We start from the raw sequence: 26,714 nt of genomic DNA, 5'->3' as shown, positions 1-26,714 counted from the left end.
GAACAGGTCAGACACACAGAACTGTGACAGCTCCTAGGCAAAGAGGAGAGTTACAAAGAGAAATTCTGATGTAGAGCACAATGGCTTTATCACCGCTCCCAAATTCTTTGTTGAGTTTTTAAACAGACACCATTAAGGCACATCTACAAGGGATGATGCAGATTCTTTGCAAAGCATAAGATCTGGGACACAGCAACACAGACACGCACAGTTTTTGTTCTTATCTCACCTCCAGCAGGACTTGAAGCACAGAGCAGAAGCTGCGGTCTGTCTCCACTATCGAAGGACACACACCCTTGACTTTAAGGCCAGTGCTGTAACCCAGTCTGAAATATTCTCATCCACATTAGTCAGCATTGAGATGGATTCTCTCTTCCAGGCACCAGAGAGATATAACTCTACTGACAGGTATTAAAAAGGCACAAACAAAAGGAGAAAGACTCATCATCAGCCACTAACTCCTCTCTTCTTGAGTACCTGGGATTGCATCAAGAGTTTCAACTGGACCAGTAAGACACATAAAATCCTTAATAAAGGACGCAGAACAAATTGCAAACTGTGAGACAAATACATAAGTAGAAAGTGGTTTCATCAGTTTATTGCTTTTTGCAACCTGAACTTTGCTGCCGTTTCACGGATGGTCGAGTCTGTGCAGGCATATTCAACACAGTATACACTACCACAGAGAACAATGTTTTATCACAAGCCATAAAACTGGTGGCAAAACAATCTAATCCTACGTCAACATAATTTGAGAATTTGACAGTAAATAGAGCATCTCCAAAACCCATCAGCATCTATGTTAATCAACTGATTATTTTTAAGTTACTGAGTAAAGCAAACCGGTGAAGGACCAAGTGCTCTGAAACACGTACTTTCGGTGTATTCAGGATGTCCTCCGAACACACATGTTCTGAAATCTTCCAAAATTTCACTAATACCAAATGAAATTAAAGTACTTTGCTTCCAGTTTAAATACCAGGAGAAAATAATTACAGCATTTTAATATATTAACTAAAAGCCTATCTGTATAAAACTTTGCGCAGGAAATATTTTTAAATTAAATATAATTATTATACTTACAAGAAAAATATAGACTAGAAATTTATTGCTAGTACAAAAATTAATGTGTTTCATGGAAGAGAAGTTAGATTAATATTATTGCTATGTACACAAACAGTGCCAGAGACAAGAATCTGATTTTCAAATTTGCTCACAATCCACAACTGGCTTTCAAGGACATGTAGACACATGGGACTTACAAAAGATGAGGTCTACAACTTTCTTCAGAGTTATGCTTTCTTATCTGATGTCATTTTATTGCCTTTTAGTATAATAGCCAGAATCAGTCTGCTGCTCCTACATTCCTACATTATCATTCGTTAGAACTTCTCTCCATAAAAAACCCCACAAAACCAAAACTAAAAATAAATATAAAAAAACCCAGCCACCCTAATCTTGCTTTCCCACATTAGCATTTTGAAAATTTAAAACTACAACTACATTCATATCTTAGCCTGTAACAAAAAACAACGTGGGAATGTCCACCATGTGGAGAGTCCATGACTATGAACAATGTTTCTAGGCGAACCTTTGATCAATTTGCTAACAAGCTTTCATTGCCAGAGAAAGCATTTTTCCTGTGCTGTAGATTGAGTAACACTACTCGGTGCACACAGTCATACCTACTACTCTACTAGTAATGAAACGAAAATGACAACCAAAACCTGCTTGCAGATCTGCATAGTCCAGTTTCTTTGCAATGCACTGACTTCCAGTCACAAGAACATATATTTATAGCTTTTTTTTTTTTTTAAAGAATGCTGCTTTCAGCAGCAATTTAGCTTGCTACTAGATCACACTACTTTCTCAAAATGATTTCTTAACTTATACACATTCACCCAACTGCTGACTGAAAAGCTGATCTGGGAAAACCAACAACTCTACCTCTCCCTCAACTAAACAGTCAACACTAGAGTTCATAAGGGTTATCATCATTGTAAACTATTAAGGTTACGGTATCTGTAATTAATTACTGAAGGATCATAAAGTAAATGGAAATTTTAGCCTAATCATAGATTCTATTATTGCTAAATAGAAGATTTACACAAACTAGTGCTTTATAGAACCTGCAATTCTCAGGTCATTCTTATAAAAAAGGGAGGGGCAGATTTTGTATTAATGCCACTTCTTTAATTGGGATAGCTGAACTTTACTGCAAATCAACTAGTTAGAAATATTTATCTGGGTCTTAAGGAATGGAAATGACAAAAGATCTGATTCAGGTCTAAGTCTCCTACCAGCTAAATCCTTTTATAGTGTGCCCTGGTCCCAAACATGCCTCATGATAAAGCAGGATTCTAACCCAATACATTAATGTATGAATGATTTTAATATCAATCATGAACACCAAAGTACTTACTATTCAGTTGTTGCCACAACAGTCCCTTTTCCTTCATCTCCACTCCCACATTCCTCCTCCACCCCCAAAAAATATTAGCACAAAACCAAAAGAATATAAATATTTAAGGGGGAAACACGACGCTCAAGTTGCAAGAAATGAAAAACTTGAGAAGCATATGCCTATCTTTTCATGTTATGCAGGAAAAGGAGTCATACACTAAGAACTTGATCGACAAAGATAGTAGTCCTGTGGAAAATAACTCTTGTATGCTGTTAGACAACTCAGGCTAGCATTGTGTGCACCACGTACATCTGAAAACAACAACAACAACAAAAAAATCTGCTTTTCTTCAGACAACTTAAAACATTAAATATTTTAAATGGATCTCCTTCCAAGTTGTATTTACATAATTATCCACAAAAATGTGCAAAGTAAAATCTGACCTCAAAATAAATCTGAGAGTCCAACAAATTGAACTTGACATTAAAAAAGGCAGCGGGGATTCCATGTCCATTCTACATATATTTTAAAGAACTACTTAAAACAGTGAAAGGTTGTTCCAGCTGAACCTCTGGAAATTTAACAAATCCAAACCATGCCGCACTTCAATCACTAGCTGTCTTTGCTGCAGAATTCACAATGTATCCCACCAGTAAGGTCTTTGACAACTTTTTCTTTGATCAGTTTTTGCAGGAATTTTGTTTCACTCGTCACATTGTGCATAGTTTGTCCGTTCATGGCAGCCATGCAGAGGTTATTGTAATAGTGCAAAGGTGTGCTGGGCTGATCGAGGTCATATCCAAATCCTGCTAAGCTCACTTCATCACATAAATGCGTGGCCAGAACAACTGCTGTGACCCCAATTGTAGGTACATTCTAAAGAGGGAGGAAAGAAGCCTGCTGAATTCAAATATATTCTCCTTTGCCAGTTTTATAAACACTTTACAAAATTCAATGGCTTTGTCTATTTGCTCTCCTTATTTAAAACTCTTATCAATTAATCAATTAAAAATAAACTAAAACTAAATTAAATTATCAAGTAAAACTAAAACCTTCAGGGCCAAATACTAATACAACTTGAGTTGTTGGTTGTCAACTCTAAATTTCTTTCTGTGAAGGCAAGATGCCCTATTACTATGTAGTTAAACTACAAGCAAATCCTCGCTCCAAACACTCAAAAAACTCCTGACACGCAGTTAAACTGGACATTTTGTGATGTATGCTTACTTCAGTCTTGAGCAACAGGCTCTGTAACAGTATTCTTCATAACATAACTTTTCTTCACTGAATAACCCATGAACAAGACAAGTATACTACAATACAACTAGAAGATAGGTAGCTTGGTATGTTACGTTATTTTTATAAATAAATGTGAAAAGATCCTTCAAACATTTGTGCAATAACACTACCATTACATTTTTTCACACAAAACATAAAAAGATGATGGTTATTCAGTATTTTTTCATAGTTTAAGAGAACTAGTGACATCCAATTTCTGGAACAAATAATTACAATAACAAAAATGCAGTGTATAATTAAAACTGAGCAATTCATCACTCCATACTATTGCTGGAGCAAAGGACAGAGGGAGGATATACCCATCAGTTGCTATGAGCACATTAGCATACACAGCAGTTCCAACAGGTGGAAGGTTGTTTTACACTGGCCTGGTTTCCATACTCTCTGTGCTTTCCCCGCAACCAGAGACACATCTACCTGTAGGCGATTGCTGGTTTGACTTAACAGGGCTGCTCTTAACACACTTAACATACATCAAATGTGTGTTTTGAATATTTAACACCAGCCACAATGACATGCGAGTGAACACACTTACTGGAATGTATTTATGTCTCACTGCATCTGAAGTCTTTGTAAAACAGGCCATTTCCTGTCAGCGTACACAGGCATAATACCTCATCTAAAAAGGTGAGCTGAATCCTACTTTGATTTTACACAAGAAAATGCAAGAGTCCTTTGAGAGCACATTAATTTCCCCATTACTTGAGACCAGCTCTGAAATTGCACAGAGAAACTATATTGAAGGAAAAGCCCAAAACTTTTTTCAGTTTCTTGTTTTAGTTTGTATTTTATAGTCTCCTCCTCCTAAAAAGGAAGCTTCTTACCTTATCCCAACCCCAGAATTTTGATCGAGGTTCAGGGAACTGCAGAATGTCCAAAGCTGTCTCTTTAATGATGACTGGATTCAGAATCCGAAACTGCTTTGATGTAAAAGGAATTTTCTCAGCAACCTCCTTCCAAAAGAAGAGTCGCACCCACAGAGGCTAAGAGAAAGAAAAAAAATAGTTCAGCAAAGGCAAACTCTGAGACTGCAAAGTATATGGCAGACAGTACACAAGTTGTAGAATTCATCAGTGATGCTGAGAAATTCCAGAAACAGTTTATAGTTAAAGTGGATTCAGAAATACCAGCGTACACCTCAAGTGACTGATCTGAAACACGAAAAACCTTCTAAGTATTTTGAATTCCAGAGAGGATAGCAGGTGGAAGTTGTTTATTCTGAATATGTGACTGCACTTTGTGTTTAATCAGTCAACATATCCACCAGAATCCACAAGGTTCTTTGGACCTTCCCCAGCACAAGTGAGCAGGCAGCACTATTTAAAGAAATGGGAAAGGGAATCACAGTTTTCCACAAACATTATCCAGGCATTCTGAAGCAAGCACTGGACTTAAAACAATTTTACTCAGGCTTTGAAGTGAACAGCTGTTGTTTGACAGCATCCACCTAGTGATAAATGCAACACTTCAAAAGAGGATTTACACAAGATTCAGCAAGCTAGATTCTGATCTCATGGCACTTGCAGTCAATTAGCATGCTAATGGAAAAAACAACACTAAATCAGGCTCATTTTACAAATCTTTCCATATAATGCATAACACTAAGCAAATGATAACTTACATAGCTGCAACATAGACCTATATTTTTTAAACAGGCTTATTGCTACCCTAACCTACAACTCTACAGCAGCTTAAACTGATCAAATCTAGGTTGCCATGGTCATGTGCTCTGAACAAGTTTACTAAGTACCAATGCCTGCATAGAGCTGATCCAACCAGAAGCCTAGTGTTTGAAAGGAGATGTTTTCAGTTCACAGAATCACTAGGTAGTTGAGGTTGGAAGGGACCTCTGGAGGTCAAGTGGTCCACAACCCTGCTCAAGCAGGGACACCTGAGCTGGCTGCCTAGGACCACATCCAGATGACTTCTGAATATCGCCGAGGATGGCAACCTCCCTGGGCAACCTGTGCCAGTGCTCTGTCACCCTCACAGACAAAAAACATTTCCTGATGTTCAGAGGGACCCTCCTGTGTTTCAGTTTGTGCCCATTGCCTCTGGTCCTGTCACTGTGCACCACTGAAAAGAGCCTGACTCCTTCCTCTTTGCACCCTCCTCAGGTATTTATGTACATTAGTAAGATTTCCCACTGAGCCTTCTCTTTTCCAGGCTAAACAGTCCCATCTCTCTTGGCCTTTCCTTGCAGGAGAGATGCTCCAGTCCCTTAAGCATCTTTGTGGCCCTTCAGTGGACTCTGTGCAGTATGCCCATTCCCAGATCAGTTCCCCAAACTGGCTCTCTGCACCAGCAAAAACACCAGAGCAAGGAAGAAATTATCTGCCTGCAAACTGAAAGAGGTGAAAACTACCAATTTAAAGAGAGTTTGGAAACATGGAGCCCTGCTATCAGTTCCCTAGGAATCTCCACACTTCTTTAAATATTCAGTAAGAAATAAATGACCTCTTAATTTTGGAACCACAGATAAATATGACCTAACAACCACAATGCTTCAGTTACACGTTAACCGCAGGTATGCCTATTGTAGCAGCTGTTAAAAAAACCAAATGGACTGACATCCAGAAATCTCACTTCTGTTTCAGACTCTGCAGACTTGAACAAATCACTTAAACCTAACGTGAAACGAATTCCACTGTAGCTTGATACAAACCACCAATATCTGCAGGGAAAAAAAGTGTTACTGTCAGCATGGGGCTTCGACATGAATGCTGGTACCTACTGTAACTAGGAGACATAGCTAAAACCCCACAAAGTTAAACAAAAGATTCTCAGTCTAATAAAACAGGAAGTAACATATCAGCCAGCTTCTTAAGCATTAGAAAAGAAAAAAAACAAGTTACAGGTACATAACACTGCCACATTACATACCAAGGTTTCATTTTTTACCATTGCTTCAAGCCAATTGAAATCAACACTTTTAAACAAAACAGCCACAAACAAGCTAGCAGGAGGATACTCGTGTTCAGAAAGGGGGGCTCCTTCCGGATAAGTCATCCGTATAGTAGTTTTGTTACCAACATCATCTGTGTATCCTTGCACTGGTGCATCATTTAACCTAACAAAAAAAAACCCACAACAGAAAGAAACTGCATTTAATAAACACAGGTTACAATCTCATTAAAGCATCAAACACTAAGCAACGAACTTGTATTTGGCCCACAGATTTTTAACAGAGCAGAGTACAGCATTTTCTCAGTATCTCCATGTTCCTCACCTCACACTCATCCATCCCTTATTTTTGAGAGGAAGCCAATTCTATTTCTGGATTAACTGGCACAAGTGCAAAACTTCAAAGAGAAGCCTGAATAGAAAAGTAACTTAAAACAGCAATGCAGAATTTCACATTGATTGCCTTGTGCCAACTCAGAGAGGCTTAAAAGCAGAAGGGAAAAGACAAGACACAGGAAGTTGCCTGCAATTTTTTTTTGTATCTATATATACGCACATGCACATACACACACGGGTATTACATATAGAAAGGCATTCAAATTATCCCTTCAATACAATGTGATGCATCCTGTTGGTTTACATCACTTCAACTCACCAAAAATTTCAGATGCTAGCACACTGCTGACAAGAACAGCATCATGCAGCTCCATCAGTTCTGCAGAACAGCAGAAGTCCCACAAACTTTGCTATATCAACAGAAAAGTCACCTTTGCACTGCCAGCCCCAATTTCAGAGAACAGTGAATGCAAATTCTTTGCCCCTCCACATGCTAACAGGTTTGTTTACCTTTGTATAAGAGATATCGACTCACTGTATCAAGTCTTCCCTTTTTAACAGATCAAGTCTTAGTTTACAAAGCAATTTGGCAAAATGCCTGTATTAAATTTATGTGTGACTTTACATGATTCAAAATACAGACGAGAGTTCAAACAGTAACGTTCAGAAGGCACGAATACAGAGCATGTATTCATTTAATTCAGACATAAGAAAACATGGGTAATCACAGAAAGCACGTACTGATCTTGTAAAGGTAAGGAAAGATAAGCGTGCTATACAGTGTGTAAGCAAACCCTATACTGAAACACCAACTAATTTTTATGGTGTTTGAAATAGCTGTTAAAAAAAAAATCCTTCAGATAAGCATCCCAGCTAACCATGGGGGAAAAGGCAGAGGTGAGTCTTAAAGCCTACCTCTAAAAGCTTAAACATATGAATGGATAAAAACAGGATTGTCTACTTGTCTATGATTTCACTTGTTTCTATCTCATTTCTGCCCATGTTTTTTTTCTATCTGAAGTCCAAAAATAATTACACTGAATTCCTGTGTTGTGAACACAACAATTTATTTTGCTCCTAAGACTCCAAATGCCATCAAGTCACAGGTAAATTTCTCAAAAGCATTTTCAGAAATAGTCTGTGAGTTACATAAATGTTGGAGATACTTTCCCCTTAAAAAAACAAAGTCAGCTCATGAGATAAAGTTGAAGTAGTTGGAATCCTTAAATGTAAAATACATACCTTATAACAATATCAAACTGATTCAGTAAGTGACCCAGCTCTGATCCATGAAGAATTCCACCACTGCCAACAACAACACAACGCTTACAGTGTTTTGACTTTAAATCTTCTGGTAAATCATGCTCAGGTAAGAGTTCAAGGAGATTTTTAAGCTTATCAACAAACTTGTGAAATCCAAAAGGAGGTTCATATTTAAATAAACCTTCATCTTCATTTATATTTTTTCTTACAAAGGGAGATATGTCCATGCTATATTTCTCTGCAAATAACTTCCCCATTTCTTTCTTCACATAAGAAGGCCGGCACTGTTCCTGCAATGCGGCGCTGGCATACTGTTGTGCTCTCTAGAACAAAACATACATGATTTCAGTCAGGAAAGCCAGCTTCAGGAACATATGAAGACCTCTTAATGCAACCCGCCAACTGACCACTGGCAGTTTAGCAAGCACAGGGGTTTAGAAAGAAAGCATAAACCTGGAAACACAAGACATTTTAAAGCATTCACTCAAATGCAGATACTAACCAGTGCAGGGTGAAAATCTGCAAAGGAATGTCTCTCCATCCAATCACTTAAATCTGGATAGGAGCTTTTCTAGAATAAATTAGGCTACTAGAAGAGGTGAGCTGTTTGGGAACATTTGTACTGTTACTTACAAACATAGATTAAAAAAATCTAGACGTACTTCTACCCACCTAATTCAGCAGCAAGCCAGCAAGTGGAATTCTACTCTGCTGCTCAAATGCGTGACCCGAGTCCTGCCTGTGGTAGGATTTTACCAGACACACGTCCATTGGGTAAAAGTTGTGTGAAATGGCAACCTGGACTTGCTTACTAATCAAAATGAAGCAGTACTTCTGGAAGAAGTGGTACTGCTAACGACTAAAACACAACTTTAAAAGGAATGCAAGACAGAAGCGTTTCAAGTCTTCTTTCAAAGACTAGTCACCAAAATAAAAGACTACAGTTCTGTACTGCATAAAAAGATTAGGCTGTCAGATAAAACTACACATTGATTCGTCTCGTTAAAAAAAAAACAAACCAAAAAACTATTCATGTATGCTTTTTAGAAATCTGTAGTGGCAAGCCAGTATCTGATGTAAGGAAGAAAAATAGCAAAGGTACTATTTTTCTCAGTTAAGATAAAATCTTTTTGCATGTTCTCTTTCCTGATACATCTCTGCTGGTCTTTCCTGCACTGTAATAAAAAAAAAACCATAAGCAAACACAAGGGTCAGAGCCAAGATTCAAACCTAGTGCTATCTCAGTTCCCCTCCTGTACTGTTAAAGAAAGGGAAGTGTGCATCTGGGTGCACAAGGAGGGAAGTTGTGCTGCTTTTATTTATTTATTTTTAAACAGGATTGTTCTATAGAACTGCCTCTGCCACCATTAATAAAGGTCTCTGCAAGTCCAGGCATAAATACCACACTTCTTCCTGGGCAAAGCACGACTGAGCAACTCCATGCTGTACTTTGCCAGCAAGAGTCAGACCATCTTTGGAAAAGCCTCATTTTTAAGGCTGACAGTTGTGCCTCCTATCAGTAACAATTAATGCCAATCACTGGACAGCTGACCCAAACTGTTTGCAATTGGCTACTACCTAACTAGACAAAGAGCAATGCTATTGTCTCATTCATTGAACACAAACTAAATTAATCACGAGACAGCAATAAACACAGTCCATGCAGTTCTTAGGTTTGCTTGGGTTAAGGTGGTGGTTTTTTGGAAGCAAGAATATGTTATTGAGAAAAGAAATAAGTGAAATGAGAAGAAAAGGGGATGCAAAGAAGCTCAGAAGGGGAAAAACGTGCACTGAAGAAGGTGGGAGGTGGGGGAGAAAGCACATGCAGCGATGTCAAGATGAGACCATCTTAAATCAGGGCTTCTGCTATAAATTGTGTCTTAGCATTGAGACATCCAAAGACAGAAACGTTACAACTCTAAGCCAGCGTAAGTACTGTTACAAAGAGCAAACAGGTTAAGTAGCAAAGGCAGAGAAATGTCAGCAAGAATTAACAGAGCGCTTTATTGGTGTCTGCTACATCAGCCTAAAAGCCACATGCAAACCTGTAGCTGAACTAAGTAGCTGCTGCCTTAAATAAAGAAATGAACCAAGAGCTGCACCCTCCTGAACATTTGCCCTGTGATTCCAAAAACATCTGAGCAGCTACAAGGCAAAGCAGACTAGGAAACTGGCTTAGGTAAAAATAAACCTGTGGTTTAATGGGTTGGGCTTAGTGCCTTTTTTTAAAAAAAAAAAAAAAAAATGTTTTTGCATCAATCACCAGTGTCATCTGCACTGACACAATAGTATGATGATATGTTGTCCCAGTTTCAAATGTTATTCTTAAGTCACAGTTATCTCATTTTACCACTAAAAATTCAATTTCTCTATGCACTTCTGTTGTCACTCCTCAAGATCAAAAACCAGAAGTTCTATGGCATGAAATGAAGCAAAATATATTTTCCCTTCACAAGATAATTTCAACATTCTATTTTTTTGTTATAGAACCTTATAACTCTCATATTGTCAATTAATAACTTTTTTTAAGCCAAGTGAAGAAAATGCCTAAAAATACCAACCCTTACACGATCGAGGTCCACATATGGCATTTTTGTTCTGTCACATTCTTCAGGGCCAAAATGTAATTTGAGGATATAAAGGAAGCATCCTCCAACCACAAACAGTGCAAGAAGTCTGAAAACAAACAGGAGGGTATAGGGGTAAGAGAGGGGAAAAAAAAATCATCTTTTTTCCAGCAATCTATCAACTGTTAAATGAGTATTTTTAAACAAATTTAAGACAGCTGAAGAATTTCTGGTGAATACTTGCATTTGATTAAAACCAAGAAAAGAAAAGCTATTACTTTGTTCACTGCAAGTCTTTCACAACTCGTCAGAGCTATCTGCAAGAAAGTATGAACATATATAGATGCTTTGATAAGGAAAATGTTGCACATTGACACTGATTTAAGCAGTTCTATGCCTGCCTCATATTTTAAACGCATCTCTGATGGGTCAAACAGAAACCAAAAGTGACTTTTGTTTTCCTACTTTAAAGGGCAAGTCTATTTTGAAATATGTATTTTCATGCAAGTTAAAAAAAAGGATGGAAGTTCAAATTGCAAGATTTTGGGCCAACGGCCACCACTCACGAGCAAAACTTTCAACTCACTAGCAGGCCAGAATGTAGAATTTAGATGTTGAGTTTTATATCGAGAAGCCTAATTTAGTTATGTACATCCCCAAAAACACGTAGAAAAAAAACAAAACAAAAACCCCACCCTCTAAAATTCAGTAATATAGACTATCGATATTTTTATCTACTCATTTCTCATTCCTAAGGAATCTCACTGTTGATCTCCAAATATTCATTTGGTTCATTTCATGTCTAAACCGGTTTGCAAAAACTACATCATTATTTGGTCAGAGCTGTGGTTGTTGCTCAAGTGTGTAGTCTGAGCTTTATTATTGATTTTCCTTTCCTATGGCTTCCTAAGGACTGGATGTTTGTTTAAATGTCTTTAAAAAATATACAACCTACTAAGTGTTCAGTGCTTCTTGAAACTCTTTCAGATGAAGTTAATACAGACTTCCAAGATTTATTTTTTTTAAAAAGCCTTGTAACATACAGGCTAACAGACACAATCCTGGCACTTAACTTGCAGTATGTACCGCAAATAAGGCAGCCACTGGAAAAGCAGCACTATTCCTGCATCTGATTTAACTAGATTAAATTTTGCACTGATATGGGGTCTCCAACCTAACTAGCATGTTAGGCTGCAACCCCTGGCAATCAGCTAACTGGCAGAAACACAGGATTCACAGAGAGGTGAATGAGGCTGGTTTTCCTCCACAGAGGTTTATCAAGTATATCTAGATTCATATGGGGCTGCACCATTCAGATGCTCAAAACACCAGCAGATATAACAGTTTGGCTTTGGGGTTTTTAAGCTTTAAGAGCTAACAATTGACATGGCAGAGAGACATGACAGTAGTGAGTTTTTTTGGTTTAAAATATGGTTCTGGATGTACACTAGCACACATTCATTAATTCCGATTTGATGTTAAGAGTACAAACAATGAAGTAATGAAGATTCTTGTGATGTAGCATTCCAGAACTCTTCATAAAAACTTAACTATGAGGGGACACCTCCCTGAAATACCCACTAAACACTCACTGCCCTTCAATTTCTTCAATTACCAGACTGTACAAAAGCCTTGACATTGTAACTTGTCTGTATACCAAAAAAAAGATTGGAAATACTTGCGAGTAAAGTATTAGGATCTCACATTGGCTTGGGAAAATAGGTACTACTATGAGAGAGCCTAGGCTCCTCCAAGCATTTTAGGTGCCCCAAGGAAAGCCGTGTGCCTAATTCTCCATTCAGTTCCTGCAGCAATCTCATCCGTTGATTTTTGCATCCTTTTAGTAACTGCCCCAGCTAGAGGGAGAGACACTGACCTCTATATTGCCATGACAATGACACTTACTTGCAAGTACCTTTTAAAAACCTGCTTGGTCTTCTCATCTTTATGTGCAGCCACCTTACACCATTGCACAGGAGGTGAACAATCACTTTTCAGCTTCCCAGAGTTACTATCACCCAGCATTGCTGTAAAAAGGAAAAAAAAAAAAAAATTTTATCACAACTTTTTATGAATCAAAAAAAGTTCACAGGACATCCAATGACTGTTAACTTATTCTGCTTCCCAGAGAAGACTGTGATTCTTGGTTATTGTGTCAGGAATATTGAATTGCTCCTGATCTCCTCGTGATCAAGAATACACTCATTTCAGATGCACTGCCAGGACATGATTCTAAAAATATGTATGTGTTGCCAGGTATAGGTCTGTATATTCTTCATAAGCCTAAAGGCTAATAACTGCAACTACATCAGTTACTATCAAACATTATTGTTTGATCTTGGTCAAACACCATTTTGTTTGAGCAATTATTAGACTCTGGATAGGAAAAAAAAAAATCTACATCTCCCAGCATGCAGAACCTGCACAAACCATCCCATCCTCAAAACTGGTGTCCACATCTCAAATCAACTCCCTGATTTCCCTGAAGTTAAGCAAACTTGTCTCATCTTCAGTCTGACTCTACTGCTGAGCTCTTCAGAAGACCCAACAACATGGTCAGCAACTTCACCAGCAAGCACCAAAGAGGGCGTGCAGGAAATTTTGCTTGGCAGTCAGCAGGACCAGGAGGCTGCCAGCACAAGGACAGTTTCTGTGCACAGCAGCAGCTCCCCTCCAACAAACATTGTGAACCCAGCAGGAACACACAGTGCTACCTCACAGGCGGGCAAGTCACTGATCGTAAGCTAACAAGAAGCAAATCTCAGTGCTTACTGTTTGGAAGCTCCCATGAGTTTCTATCAACATGCTTATCATAGAATCATAGAATGGTTTGGGTTGGAAGGGACCTTAAAGATCATCTAGGTCCAACCCCCCTGCCATGGGTAGGGACACCCTCCACTAGACCACGTTGCCCAAAGCCCCATCCAACCCGGCCTTGAACACTTCCAGGGAAGGGGCATCCGCAGCTTCTCTGGGCAACCTGTGCCAGTGCCTCACCACTCCAACCGTAAAGAATTTCTTTCTAACATTTAATCTAAATCGACCCTCCTTCAGCTTGAACCCATTACCCCTTGTCCTGTCACTACACTCCCTGATAAACAGTCCCTCACCATCTTTCCTGTAGGCCCCCTTCAGAAACTGGAAAGCCACAATTAGATCTCCCCGGAACCTTCTCTTCTCCAGGCTGAACAACCCCAACTCTCTCAGCCTGTCCTCACAGGAGAGGTGCTCCAGCCCTCTGATCAACTTCATGGCCTCCTCTGGACTCACTCCAACAGCTCCATGTCTCTCTCGTACTGGGGTCCCCAGAGCTGGACGCAGTACTGCAGGTGGGGTCTCACAAGAGCAGAGTAGAGGGGCAGGATCACCTCCCTTGACCTGCTGGTCACAATTCTGATTTTCAAGAGGAAAATGCAGGCTGCCACATCAACTTCTCACAGGCTGCTGCCACTAACCAAAGATGTGAGCCAAAACGGAAACACCATGCAAAGCCTACCCACGTGAGCCTGCTGGTTTTGCCCTGAAAAGAGAAGGGATACAGGCAAGGGTTTTTCCTGCCTCAACAATCTCCAGAAGCAGCACTCCCTCTGATCAGCCAACCATGGAAGGGTGCAGTCTGATCCTCCACAACGGAGGATTTTAGCCCTACTAGTTCCCTTTGATCTCAGTGCTTAACCTCCTCTGCTCTCTACTGCAATGATGTTCACACTCTTCTGTTCTCTTGCCAGAAGCTCTGTCATAAGGACTTTAAAAAAAAAAAAAGGTAGGGCTAAGGAAAGGCTTTTATCTAGGGACAATTTTCCACATTCTCTTTTATTTTATATAGCTGTATGACCCATTTGAACTAGCCTGTATTGCCACTTGAAAACACTGGGGTTTTGAACAAACAACTGACCTTCTTAAACACCAGAATGAAAGTGATGAGACAGAAGCGTCCCCTCTAGATCTCAAACCCAGCCCACTGGAATTTCAGGGATATCTAATCCAGAAGATGACTCAAAGTCTCTCTCTGTTTCCACAGTCATACGTTATTTCTCAGTGACAAATCTGACACAACAGTAGAAGGTCAAAAGCCACAAACCATTGTGAGACAGGGTGGGACAAGGAGAAAAAGATCAACACCAGCATCTTAAGTCCTTTGAAGAGCAGACAACAGTTAAGTGATGCTTTCTAGAATCACCTACAAGTGCTCATAACCCATGAAACAGAGCAAGGCAAAAAACCTCACCCTACTGGGTTTTACTGCTAGAAAACTTCACCACTTACACCACAAACATTGGTAACTTGGTTATTACAATACTACTAAGAGCCTCAAATTACCCACCTATAGCTGTACGTATTAATTGCACCGACTCTCCGAGCTGCGCACCCATTCGGAGGCCTTTGTCACAACGCAGCTTACTCCTAAACAATGCTTTTTCATCCATCTGATCAGACCCCAGCACTCGAGTCGCCGAAGAGCGCAGCTCCGGTGCCGGCCCGCCCTGCAGCGGAGCGGCGGATCCAGGCGCGCAGCGGGTTTTTCCTGACTTTCCGGAGGCAGGGAAACGCCAGGGACGCGGAACAGATCCGCCACGAGCTGGCTGCTCTGGCGGGAACCGCTGACGAGACCTGGACGTTGCCAAAGCAACGGCGCCCCCCCCCCCCCCCCCCCCCCCCCCGACACCTATAAGAAGCAGCCGAGGGAACGCTAGCGACCCGGGGCGCCAGCCAGGGCGTGGCGCGGCAGTTTGCGCGGGCAGGGCCTAGTCAGTCTGCCTGCTCAAGAGGAGAGTCCACTGGTGGTCATCACTCTGTCATAGAAGGAGTTCAGCCATGGCGCCCACCAGGCAGAAAGCCCTAAGCTCTGTGCTCGCCAGAAGGCATGTGGCAACACAGAGAGAGCTGCCACAGAAGCATGCAGCCACCCAGCTCTTAGGCTGACCTTGGCACTGGCAGGGGAAGGCAGTAGTGAGATCAGCTGCCTGAGGTGTGACCAGGTGGATGATCTGCTCAGCCTGGTGGCAGAACTCCATGAAGAAGTGGAAAGGTGAAGGAGCATCAGAGAGGCTGAGAGAGAGATAGGCTGGTGGAGCCAAGCTCTGCCCTCCCTGGGGCAAAAACAGGGACAGCTAACAGACCAAAGCCAAAGTGAAGGGGACCCTGTATCCTCACCTCGCCAGGCAGAAGGCAGCAGCCTCAAAGAGGGGAGTGAACAGAAACAAGTCCATGTGCGGTGCGGCAGGCAGCGAACCTTTCCTCCTCACCCACCTCGCCATCCCATGTACCCCTGTGCAACAGGTACGAGGCTCTGGCTGTGGAAGGCCACTCGAGCGAGGATATGGATGACAGTCAAGCTACTCCAGAGGTAGCACCTAGGCCCAAAAGGCCCATGCCTCAGGTTGTGACCACCCCAACAAAGAAGAAAAGGAGACTTATAGTTGTAGGGGACTCCCTTCTGAAGGGTACAGATATGCAGGGCAGGCCCTCCTCTCAGAGAAGTCTGCTGCCTCCCCGGGGCCCGCGTCAAGGACATCGCGAGGAAACTCTCCAGTCTGGTACAGTCCTTTGACTATTGCCCACTGCTGCTCCTCCACGTGGGTGGGGATGAAGCAGAGGCACACACCACGAAAGCCATCAAAAGGGACTTCAGGCTCTTAGGACAGTCACTGAAGGATTTGGGAACGCAGGTAATATTCTCCTCCCTCCTTCCAGTTGAGGGCAGCAATGTTGGGAGGAACAGGCGGACACAGTCCATAAATACATGGCTCCGTGGCTGGTCTCAACACCACAACTTTGGGTTCTTTGACAATGGGGCAGCCGACACGGCACCAGGCCTGATGAACCCTGATGGGATTCATCTCTCTCAAAGGAGGAAGAGGATCTGAGCCCTGCTAGTTCCTGGGCAAATCAACAGAGCTTTAAACTAGGCTCGAAGGGGGAGGGGGATAACATCAGGCTTGCCAGCAACATGTTGTGGGATGATGTGCCCAGGTTGGAGGGACGGGATGCTGGTGAGGGACCTCAGCCTACTGCTCAGAGACGTGCTGGATGCACTACAGCACACTTCAAGCCTAGAGGAGATGAGCCGGGGGCTCCGGATGCAACAGGAACCAATGGGGTAACACTGGGAAGATACATTAAAAGAATTCCAGCCACCCCAGCCAATAAGTCAGCCTCAATGGGGGCACAACTGAAATGCCTCTACGCACAGAGCATGGGGAATAAACAAGAGGAGCTGGAGACGTGTGTGTGCCTGCAAGGCTACGACCTTATTAGCATTACAGAGCCGTGGTGGGATAGCTCCTATGCCTGGAGTATTGGGATGGAAAGGTACAGGTTCTTTAGGAAGGACAGGCAGGGCAGGCAAGGAGGGGGCATCACCCTCTACATCAATGACCAGCTGGAGTGCATGGAGCTCCACCTGGGGATGGATGAGGAGCCCACTGAGAGCCTATGGGTCAGGATTAAAGGGAGGGCTGGGGCAGGGGACATCATAGCAGGGGTCTGCTACAGGCCACTTGACCAGGGGGACCGAGCAGATGAAGCCCTCTATAGGCAGACAGGAGCAGCCTCATGCTCACAAGCCCTGGTCCTTATGGGGGACTTCAACCACCCTGACATCTGCTGGAGGGACAACACAGCTGAGCGCAAGCAATCCAGGAAGTTCCTGGAATGTGTCGATGACAACTTTCTCCTCCAAGTGACAGAGGAGCCCACAAGGAGAAGTGCCATGCTGGACCAATAAGGAGGGCCTGGTAGGGGATGTGAAGCTCAAGGGCAGCCTTGGCTGCAGTGACCACAAAATGGTGGAATTCAGGATCCTCAGGGCAGTGAGGAGGGTGCGCAGCAAGCTCACTACCCTGGACTTCAGGAGAGCAGAGGTTGGCCTCTTCAGGGATCTGCTTGGTAGAATACCATGGGACAAAGCCCTGGAAGGAAGAGGGGCCCAAGACAGCTGGTTAATATTCAAGGGGCACCTCCTCCAAGCTCAGGAGTGATGCATCTCAACAAAGAGGAAGTCAAGCAAAAACACCAAGAGGCCCCCATGGATGAACAAGGAGCTCCTGGGCAAAGTCAGACAAAAAAAGGAAACCTACAGAGGGTGGAAGCAAGGGCAGGTAGCCTGGGAGGCATATAGAGAAACTGTCCAAGCAGCCAGGGATCAGGTTAGGAAAGCCAAAGCCCTGATAGAAATTAGTCTGGCCAGGGATGTCAAGGACAACAAGAAAAGCTTCTATAGGTATGTTAGTGAGAAAAGGAGAACGAGGGAAAATGCGGGCCCCCTCCAGAATTAAACAGGTGAACTGGTTACCCAGGATATGGAGAAGGCTGAGGTACTCAATGACTTCTTTGCCTCAGTCTTCACTGGCAAATGCTTGAGCCACACTGCCCAGGTCACAGAAGGCAGGGACTAGGAGAATGCAGAACCGCCCACTGTAGGAGAAGATCAGGTTCAAGAATACCTAAGGAACTTGAAGGTGCACAAGTCCATGGGACCTGATGAGATGCATCCGAGGGTCTTGAGGGAACTGGTGGATGAAGTGGCCAGGCCACTTTCCATCATATTTGAGAAGTCCTGGCAGTCTGGTGAAGTTCCCACGGACTGGAAGAGGGGAAACATAACCCCCATTTTTAAGAAGGGTAAAAAGGAAGACCCAGGGAACTACAGGCCAGTCAGTCTCACCTCCATGCCTGGCGAGATTGTGGAGCAGACCCTCCTGGAGACTATGCTCAGGCACGTGGAAAATAAGGAGGTGATTGGTGACAGTCAACATGGCTTCACTAAGGGCAAATCGTGCCTGACAAACTTGGTGGCCTTCTATGATGGGGTTACAGCGTCCGTCGATAAGGGAAGGGCAACTGACATCATCTACCTGGACTTGTGCAAGGCATGTGACACTGTCCTGTACAGCATCCTTGTCTCTAAATTGGAGAGACATGGATTCGATGGATGGACCACGCGGTGGATAAGGAATTGGCTGGATGGTCGCACTCAAAGAGTTGTGGTCAACAGCTCATTGTCCAAGTGGAGAATGGTGACGAGTAGCATTCCTCAGGGGTCAGTACTGGGACCGGCACTGTTCAACATCTTTGTTGGTGTCATGGACAATGGGATCGAGTGCACCCTCAGCAAGTTTGCCAACAACACCAAGCTGTGTGGAGTGGTCAACATGCTGGAGGGAAGGGATGTCATCCAGAGGGACCTTGACAGGCTGGAGAGGTGGGCCCGTGCGAATCGCATGAAGTTCAACAAGGCCAAGCGCAAGGTCCTGCACATGGGTCGGCACAATCCCAAGCACGACTGTAGGCTGGGCGAGGAATGGATTGAAAGCAGCCCCGAGGAGAAGGACTTGGGGGTATTGATTGATGAGAAGCTCAACATGAGCCAGCAGTGTGCGCTTGCAGCCCAGAAAGCCAACCATGTCCTGGGCTGCATCAAAAGAGGTGTGACCAGCAGGTCGAGGGAGGTGATCCTGCCCCTCTACTCCACTCTTGTGAGACCCCACCTGCAGTACTGCGTCCAGCTCTGGGGGCCCCAGTACAAGAAAGACATGGAGCTGTTGGAGTGAGTCCAGAGGAGGGCCACAAAGCTGATCAGAGGGCTGGAGCACCTTTCCTCTGAGGACAGGCTGAGAGAGTTGGGGTTGTTCAGTCTGGAGAAAAGAAGGCTCCAGGGAGATCTAATTGTGGCTTTCCAGTTTCTGAAGGGGGCCTACAGGAAGTCTGGAGAGGGACTGTTTATCAGGGAGTGTAGTGACAGGACAAGGGGTAATGGGTTTAAGCTGAAGGAGGGTCGATTTAGATTAGATGTTAGAAAGAAATCCTTTAGAATTCTGTAAGAGTGGTGAGGCACTGGCACAGGTTGCCCAGAGAGGTTATGGAGGCCCCATCCCTGGAAGTGTTTAAGACCAGGTTAGATGAGGCTTTGGGCAACGTGGTCTAGTGGAGGGTGTCCCTGCCCGCAGCAGGGGGGTTGGACCTAGATGATCTTTAAGGTCCCTTCCAACCCAAACCATTCTATGATTCTATGAAAGCACTGTACAGCCGAGGTCGGTACCATTATGTTCATCTTGGAACAGGGTAAACCGAAACCCGAGGGGTAAGTGACACCCCAAGGTCCCCCAGAATGCTAGGAGTTAAGATGGAAATCAAATCCAGCTCCAGTCTCCCACACAATCTGCCAGGACACAAGACGACAGGTCACAGGGAACCTATCAAGCCTTACAAGTTCATAATTTTCTCAGAGCATCTTTACTGGCTGCATCAACAGCACTGAATAAAAACAGCACTAAGGAGCAGAACTGGGTATTGACACCACCACCACCCCCAGTCACCCACATTACAAGTCCATTTTGCGCTCAGCTAAGATTTGCAGTAAATCAGTCAAGTCCACATGGGTAAAGGCCTACTGTGCATCAGCAAAATTTGTTACGAAGACCATAACCTAGTGCCAGTTCTGGATCACCAAGTTTTTTTAACTGCTCTACCTTGAGACGTCCAGTGCCGATCCAGCAGGACTTGCACAATCACCTTATATTCCAGGATATGACACATACTTCTTGCCACACTACACAGACAAGACAACGAAGCACCCGTCGTCATTACCTGGGGCCCAGTACCTTCATACCAACATGTCCTGGAGATGTCAGGTATCCACAGAGATCAGATTGCCAGCACACCCAGGGAGCAGCCCCAGTTCATGGAGCCTGCCAGCACAGTCACATGTGGCATGTGAAAAGAATGGCAATTAAAGCATGCTGTAGAGGAAAGCATGAACAAGGCCTGCAGACTACATGGAAACTCCAGGAGTGCTCCGTATACTACAGAGTACCCACAGCCTGATCACCTTGGAGGAGACTGGCTCAGACTAGCACAACAAGGGGCACTCAGCATTGTTTGACAAAAGGGAAGAGGATCACTCCCTGACATGGATGGCTTACTGCATGGACACGCTGAATGTCTAAGCTACAATGTACCACAAAACAATAATTACATCTATCAGTTCCACAGACCTGTACATACAGGGCTGGGGAGACGTATAACAATGGAACTTTTCTTTTTAAAAAAGAAGAAAAAACGCTGAATAAAAAGCAGGAAACAAGCTTCAGCCTTTTTCACTACAGAACAATGCAAGTAATAATTGTCTCTTGGGTAAACAACAGGAAGAGGTAACATGATCACAGTCTATAGGAACCTAGATCAGAACGGATTCTATACAAAACAATCAGTCAACACTAGGTATCAGAGGATCCTGCGACCAGGATGTCACTGCAACAATGTACAAAGTGACATCATGAGGTCTGACCATGGTACTGGTAAAATTCATGAAGGAATACACTCCAGATTAAGCACATAAATTTTCCAGCAGTTTGAATCAAACCCATAAAGTTTTACAGCTTGAATTACAAGGGTAAGGTTAAAGCCTCACTGCCTTTGCTTTGTTCAAAGCAGGTTTTTATTTCTCTGCAAATTAGTCTTTCCTAATCTAAGACTCAGTTTATGTTGTAATTTGACAGAAACACTTGCTTGTGAAAGACTGCTCAACGTATATAAAACTTTTTATTGCTTAATGGCACTAACATACTCCTGGAATCATCCTGCAGCATGGAAGGATGACACGGTTGATCTCCTCTGCATTATAAATCGTCCAAGTGCTCTGCAAACAGCACGCTTTCAATCATTTCCTAGGGTGAGAATTTCCTATGACAGCATTGTACGCAGAGATCCTACAACAGATGCACTTTTCATGAAGCCTTTCAAAACAAAGAAAAGAGAAGGCCACAAGAGTTCTGAAAGATGAATAAAGAACTGAAGAGGTGAAGAGTGATGAAGACAGAAGGGGATTAATAAGGAATGCAAGACCACAATAAACGGGTGCTATCAGAAAGTCTTCCCTGCCTCTGAGCAAAATAAATTCCAGTCATCCCCAAATGGTTGTTTCACTCATCTCATCCTGGATGTGCAAAAAGGAATAAGGAAACACAGAGGATTTAATTAATCATCTGAGCACAACCTTTCTGAGTCTAACTCTTAATATTTAGTATGCTCAAAGGTTTTGTTTGGTTGTTTTTTTAATAACTGAAATAATGTTATTATTCATTTCATTTGCAACAGTTTACTTCAGGTTGACTTTGTCAGTTGTTTACTTCAGATGATTCCTTTCTTGATCAAGTCAATATATATAGACAGACAGATGAACTCAAAATATATCTGTCCAGCACAGCATTTTTTAAAAATTACTCAGCGTTTGATCCTGCACTCTTACCTAAGTTACTAAGCACCTTCCACTGGCTGGAATGGAGTAAGTGCTCAGAAGAGCAAGGTACCCGAGAGCCCTGCTGTCCCACAGTCTTCCTGAGCTTCAAAAAAACCTGTGAGTTTACAGAGAGAACCATGACAGCTAAGAAACCAAGCACCAGAGACAAGCTGTGCCTATAGCTTCCAGATTTTGCTGTTTGCATATAAACAGCACCGCCAAACACCACTACACCCTTTCAGAAAGGGGCAGTGCCACAGCTGTTTTGGGAGCCATAAATGCAAATGTCTCAATTTGCGTACAAAAGATGCCTCAGTAGTAATGCTGTATTACAATCACATTTTGCATTGACATTTCCATAGCTACTCACTGTGGTGTAATTAGTGAGGGCTCAAGGGACTTAAATTTGCTTTTCATCTACTGAACTTAAGTGATCTGTGTAAAGCTGCTGCAAAAGCTAAATTGTCCATCAGCAAGAATACACTCCAAAGCTTTTTGTGGTGCTATTCTTTTCACCATAATTTACTTCTGTCTCATTGTTATTCTTAAGTAGACATTATTTCCACACTTGGAATATTTCAGAAGCAATTAATTTAAGTCTTCAGGATGGCTTTTATGTGGGAATACTAAAAACTAAAAAGCAGCATGTATCAAGTTGTACATGACCACTGCCACACCCTGAAAAATTGCATTTGGTTATGTACAGCATCTGGATTTACCCAAAGACGAGGACTCTCACCCCCACTGTTTGAGTGCCAACAGTGTTAGCAGGCATGGAGACAGGACCAGACCAGCCTGCACACGAGCGTAGAATGAGGCATATACTTACATCCCTCACCACCCTATCATTAAGCCCCCAGAACCATAACCCCAAACAGGAGATGTTTCGATTTATCTCCTTCGCCCTACCAATTCAAGCACGTTCCCATCTCTCCACACACTGATGGTCCACTTGGCCTCCACGGCCAAGCTCAGCATTTTAAGCAGGCAGGTACTGTTCCAAAATAACTGTCTGTGCAGTCAAGGGCCAGAGGCACAGAGGAAGCGCCAGCAGGGACAGTTACTGTCAGTTGGTAACTCTTCACGCAGGAGCTTATCCCCCAGATCTACACGAGTACCTGTTCATGGGCTGTTGCCTGCAACCTGCAACTCTACAGGCTCTTACCTGAGCCCATAGGGAAGCTAGTCTAGACAAGCCACTGCTGAAAGCCCAGCAGGACAAGAGGCATCTTCTGTCCTACAGCTGTATAGCATCTAGTACAACATGATCTTGGATTACACCTGAAGCTCCTGGGAGTTAAAATACAAATTAACTTTCCTCTCTCGCAGTACCACCAGAAGTAGCAGAAACAGCCAGCTTTACGAGTCATCCGCAAGACAGTCTATCTCAAGGTCTTGCTGCACAATACAGTCTTTGAAGTTCATGTAACAAGATCAAGAAGCTTGCAATCTAAAGCTCACAGCAACTGAAACCTGAAAGTCACACCTATATAAAGGAATTACTAATCAAGAGCAATAGGACTCAAGCAGGCAGTGAAACAGAAGGTAAACTAATGCAAAAGCACCCCAAACCACCTGCTCATTTCACATACACCCCTCTAAATCAGATACACATAAATTACTTATGAAACACTTTCAAAAACAGTAAATGATAAAATGAAAGCTACTTGGTTCTGAGCAACAGTTATGTTTCAAAAAAGAAAGGTGAAGTTAAAAGGCAGAGAATGTGTTTTCACATGGAATAAACTTGAGCAAGATACTCTTCGCTGAGATGTTGTGTACATTATCAGCAATGACTTGTGCATTAACTTACTGTTCCAAAGCTTTTTAAAACAACAAAAAAACCACAGACATACTGCAAAACTTTACACAAGGAGATAGAAGAGTACATTTAAGAACACTTAAACAGATTACAGATTGTTTCCTGGGACACATTTGGGGAAAACATGACAAAAATTAAGTGACAACTACAACACTAATGTCTGTTATTACTTACAAGAATTGTACTCATAGAAAGATTACACATTTTAATCTACCCTCATTATCAACCAAATAGAGGAGATATTAATTTTCATTAATGTTTTCAAGACTGATATATTTGGATTAGCATTATATGTAAGAACATGAAAAATATTTTGGTAAAATTTATAGGTAGGATAGTTTGCTTCTACAGTACTGAAACCCATAGAGATCAAAGGTGAGGGCCAAGATGTAAAAAAAAAAAAAAATTAAGAAATGGTAAATTAGGTGGTAGATTTTGAGGGGTTTTTTGTGGTTGCTTTTTTTTTTTTAAAGATGTAAAAAAATGTTTGAGCCATCTGTTAAGCAGAGCCTCTCAACTGAAGTAACCTATATGAAAAATTTACTTATCTTTTTTTTTTTAACAATGTCATGAAAAAACATGATTTAGAAATCAGTATAAAACTCTCCCAGTTCCCTCCCACATCCTCAAACCCTGTTCAACTCTCTTTAATGGTCAAAATAGTCTTGAATCTGGAATTTTTTCATAGAATCACAGAATGGTTTGGGTTGGAAGGGACCTTAAAGCCCATGTAGTTCCAACCTCCCTGCCATGAGCAGGGACACCCTCCACTAGACCAGGTTGCCCAAAGCCCCATCCAACCTGGCCTTGAACACTGCCAGGGATGGGGCATCCACAGCTTCTCTGGGCAACCTGTTCCAGTGCCTCACCACCCTCACAGTGAATTTCTTCCTAACATCTCATCTAAATCTCCCCTCCTTCAGCTTAAGGCCATTACCCCTTGTCCTATCACTACATGCCCTTGTAAACAGTCCCTTCAGGTACTGGTAAGCCACAATTAGATCTCCCCAGAGCCTTCTCTTCTCCAGGCTGAACCACCGCAACTCTCTCAGCCTGTCTTCATAGGAGAGTTGCTCCAGCCCTCTAATCATCTTTGTGGCCTCCTCTGGACTCACTCCAACAGGTCCATATATTTCTTGTACTGAGGCCCCCAGAGCTGGACACAGTACTCCAGGTGGGGTCTCACCAGAGTGGAGTAGAGGGGGAGAATCACCTCCCTTGAGGTGACTATGTTTTAAGTAATATTATTTATTACCAATTAATACAACTTCTAATCACCAATTCCATATATTGAGAAAAACAGTTTAACCCATGAGTAAATACACCCTTCCTTCCCCTTCCACAGGCTAAACTTAAGCCAAGCACTTCTCCCTTCCTTCCTTGTCTCAATTTCACCCATTTTTGCCACAGGTTACACATGGAGCCTGTCCCAACTCCTTTGAGGAGGTGACAGGCAGTGCAGGGGCGCTTGGGGCAATGTGCATAATGGTTTCTGTCTGCAGCTCCTCTGTGATTCTCAATGTGTTTCGTTTGCTCCTCGGTGCTTCTTACCAGCTTACCTGCTCTGGCATAGGTGGCCCACAAGTCCCCCAGGGGTGTCCCTTCTCTGGGACTTTCCCTCCCAAGTGTCCTAATCAACCCATGATACCTTCAGATCCTTCCTACACTTTGAAACTTCATCATCTCTTCACTGGAAACAATAAATCATAATTAAATAAATTTTGTAAATAATCGCTACCCTGTTTATAAAAAAAATATTTTTTTTTAAATCAACTGTAGATCAAACCCTGTCCCAATAATTTTCAGGAAGAAAAATGATAACACAATGAATAAAAAACCTGAAGCTAAGGACAGTTGTGCAACCCATAATACACAGAGGACTCTGCAGTTGCAAGTGCTGTACAGTCAAACTTCTACCTTACAACTGCAATGGATTAGAGGTATTTTTATTCATCCAAAACACAGTCTTTCTTACACACAAAACCAATTTGGAAACCTACTCTTTTGTAACTTATAAAATTTGGTATTAAAAAACAAAACAACCAACCTGGAACAACATACAAGCACCCTCTAGCAAGAGGTACTCAAGAAACTGCAACACAGTGAAGGACTGACTCACTTCCCAATGACTTCTGCAGAAGTGAATCCAAATTTTTAAATCAAATAATTTTAAACACAGGTTTACAGACTAGGAAAGCCAATTGAAAAGCTGCCCAGATGTTGAAATTGGATTTCAAACCTATACAAGGAAAGTAAAAGGCCTTTTATCTGAATGGGCCCATTTGCCCATAGCAACAACATACTCAGGAAAAAGTGGGGAAGAGGAACAGACAAGTTATCCCAAAGCAACTGGTTTTGATTGCAAAATCTCTTTCTGTAACACAATGAACACTGAAATACCTTCTTTAAGACTCTTGTTCAATGGTACTTGACAAAAATTCCTTAAAAAACAAGCATAAGGAAAAATTCCAGAGAGATTAAAGATTTCAGGCATACTTGAGACATGCAGAGGCATGAGAGACTCTTGCATTATAATCTGTAGCAATGTATTAACTGTTGAATATTTATCTTCAAATAATCCTCTGATCATCATCCTACCATTTCCTAGCAAAATAGTCACAAGACATGACAGGACAGCAGCCTAGGAGGTGTTGCAGACTAGAGTCTGACGACTTCTCGACAGAGGAAAAACTGGAACTAAAGTTAAAAACTAGAGACTTCTGTCAATTATTTCTTCTGTTGCAACTATACAAACCCCACAGTAGAGCTGGTACTTTAACATAGGTAGATATTTGATAAACTTTCTTTGAATATTATCTCCTTAGCATCTATTACTATTGAATGAAAAAAGCATTTGACAGACATGCCTCTTCTGATGAA

General features: G+C 42.4%; 1 protein-coding gene across 7 annotated transcripts in view; it reads right to left on the bottom strand.

Annotated features, from left to right (window-relative positions):
* Positions 1 to 572: 572 nt before the first annotated feature.
* ST3GAL5 (ST3 beta-galactoside alpha-2,3-sialyltransferase 5) overlaps positions 573 to 26,714 on the bottom strand; it is a 30,559-nt gene continuing 4,417 nt past the window's right edge. For 2 of the 7 annotated variants that reach the window (XM_054824581.1, XM_054824582.1), the window contains exons 2-7: positions 12,679 to 12,800; positions 10,768 to 10,882; positions 8,186 to 8,529; positions 6,587 to 6,773; positions 4,528 to 4,686; positions 573 to 3,280 (exon numbers count right to left, since the gene is read on the bottom strand). In XM_054824581.1, coding sequence (XP_054680556.1) covers positions 3,017 to 3,280; positions 4,528 to 4,686; positions 6,587 to 6,773; positions 8,186 to 8,529; positions 10,768 to 10,882; positions 12,679 to 12,716 — 1,107 coding nt within the window. In that variant the 5' untranslated portion in view covers positions 12,717 to 12,800 and the 3' untranslated portion in view covers positions 573 to 3,016. The remainder of the gene's footprint in view (positions 3,281 to 4,527; positions 4,687 to 6,586; positions 6,774 to 8,185; positions 8,530 to 10,767; positions 10,883 to 12,678; positions 12,801 to 26,714) is intronic. The other 5 variants (XM_054824579.1, XM_054824576.1, XM_054824580.1 and 2 more) reach the window with 3 other exon arrangements.

This window comes from Grus americana, chromosome 4 (genome assembly GCF_028858705.1).
Source record: "Grus americana isolate bGruAme1 chromosome 4, bGruAme1.mat, whole genome shotgun sequence".
Taxonomy (NCBI): Eukaryota; Metazoa; Chordata; class Aves; order Gruiformes; family Gruidae; genus Grus; species Grus americana.
This window is presented reverse-complemented; position numbering and strand designations above follow the sequence as displayed.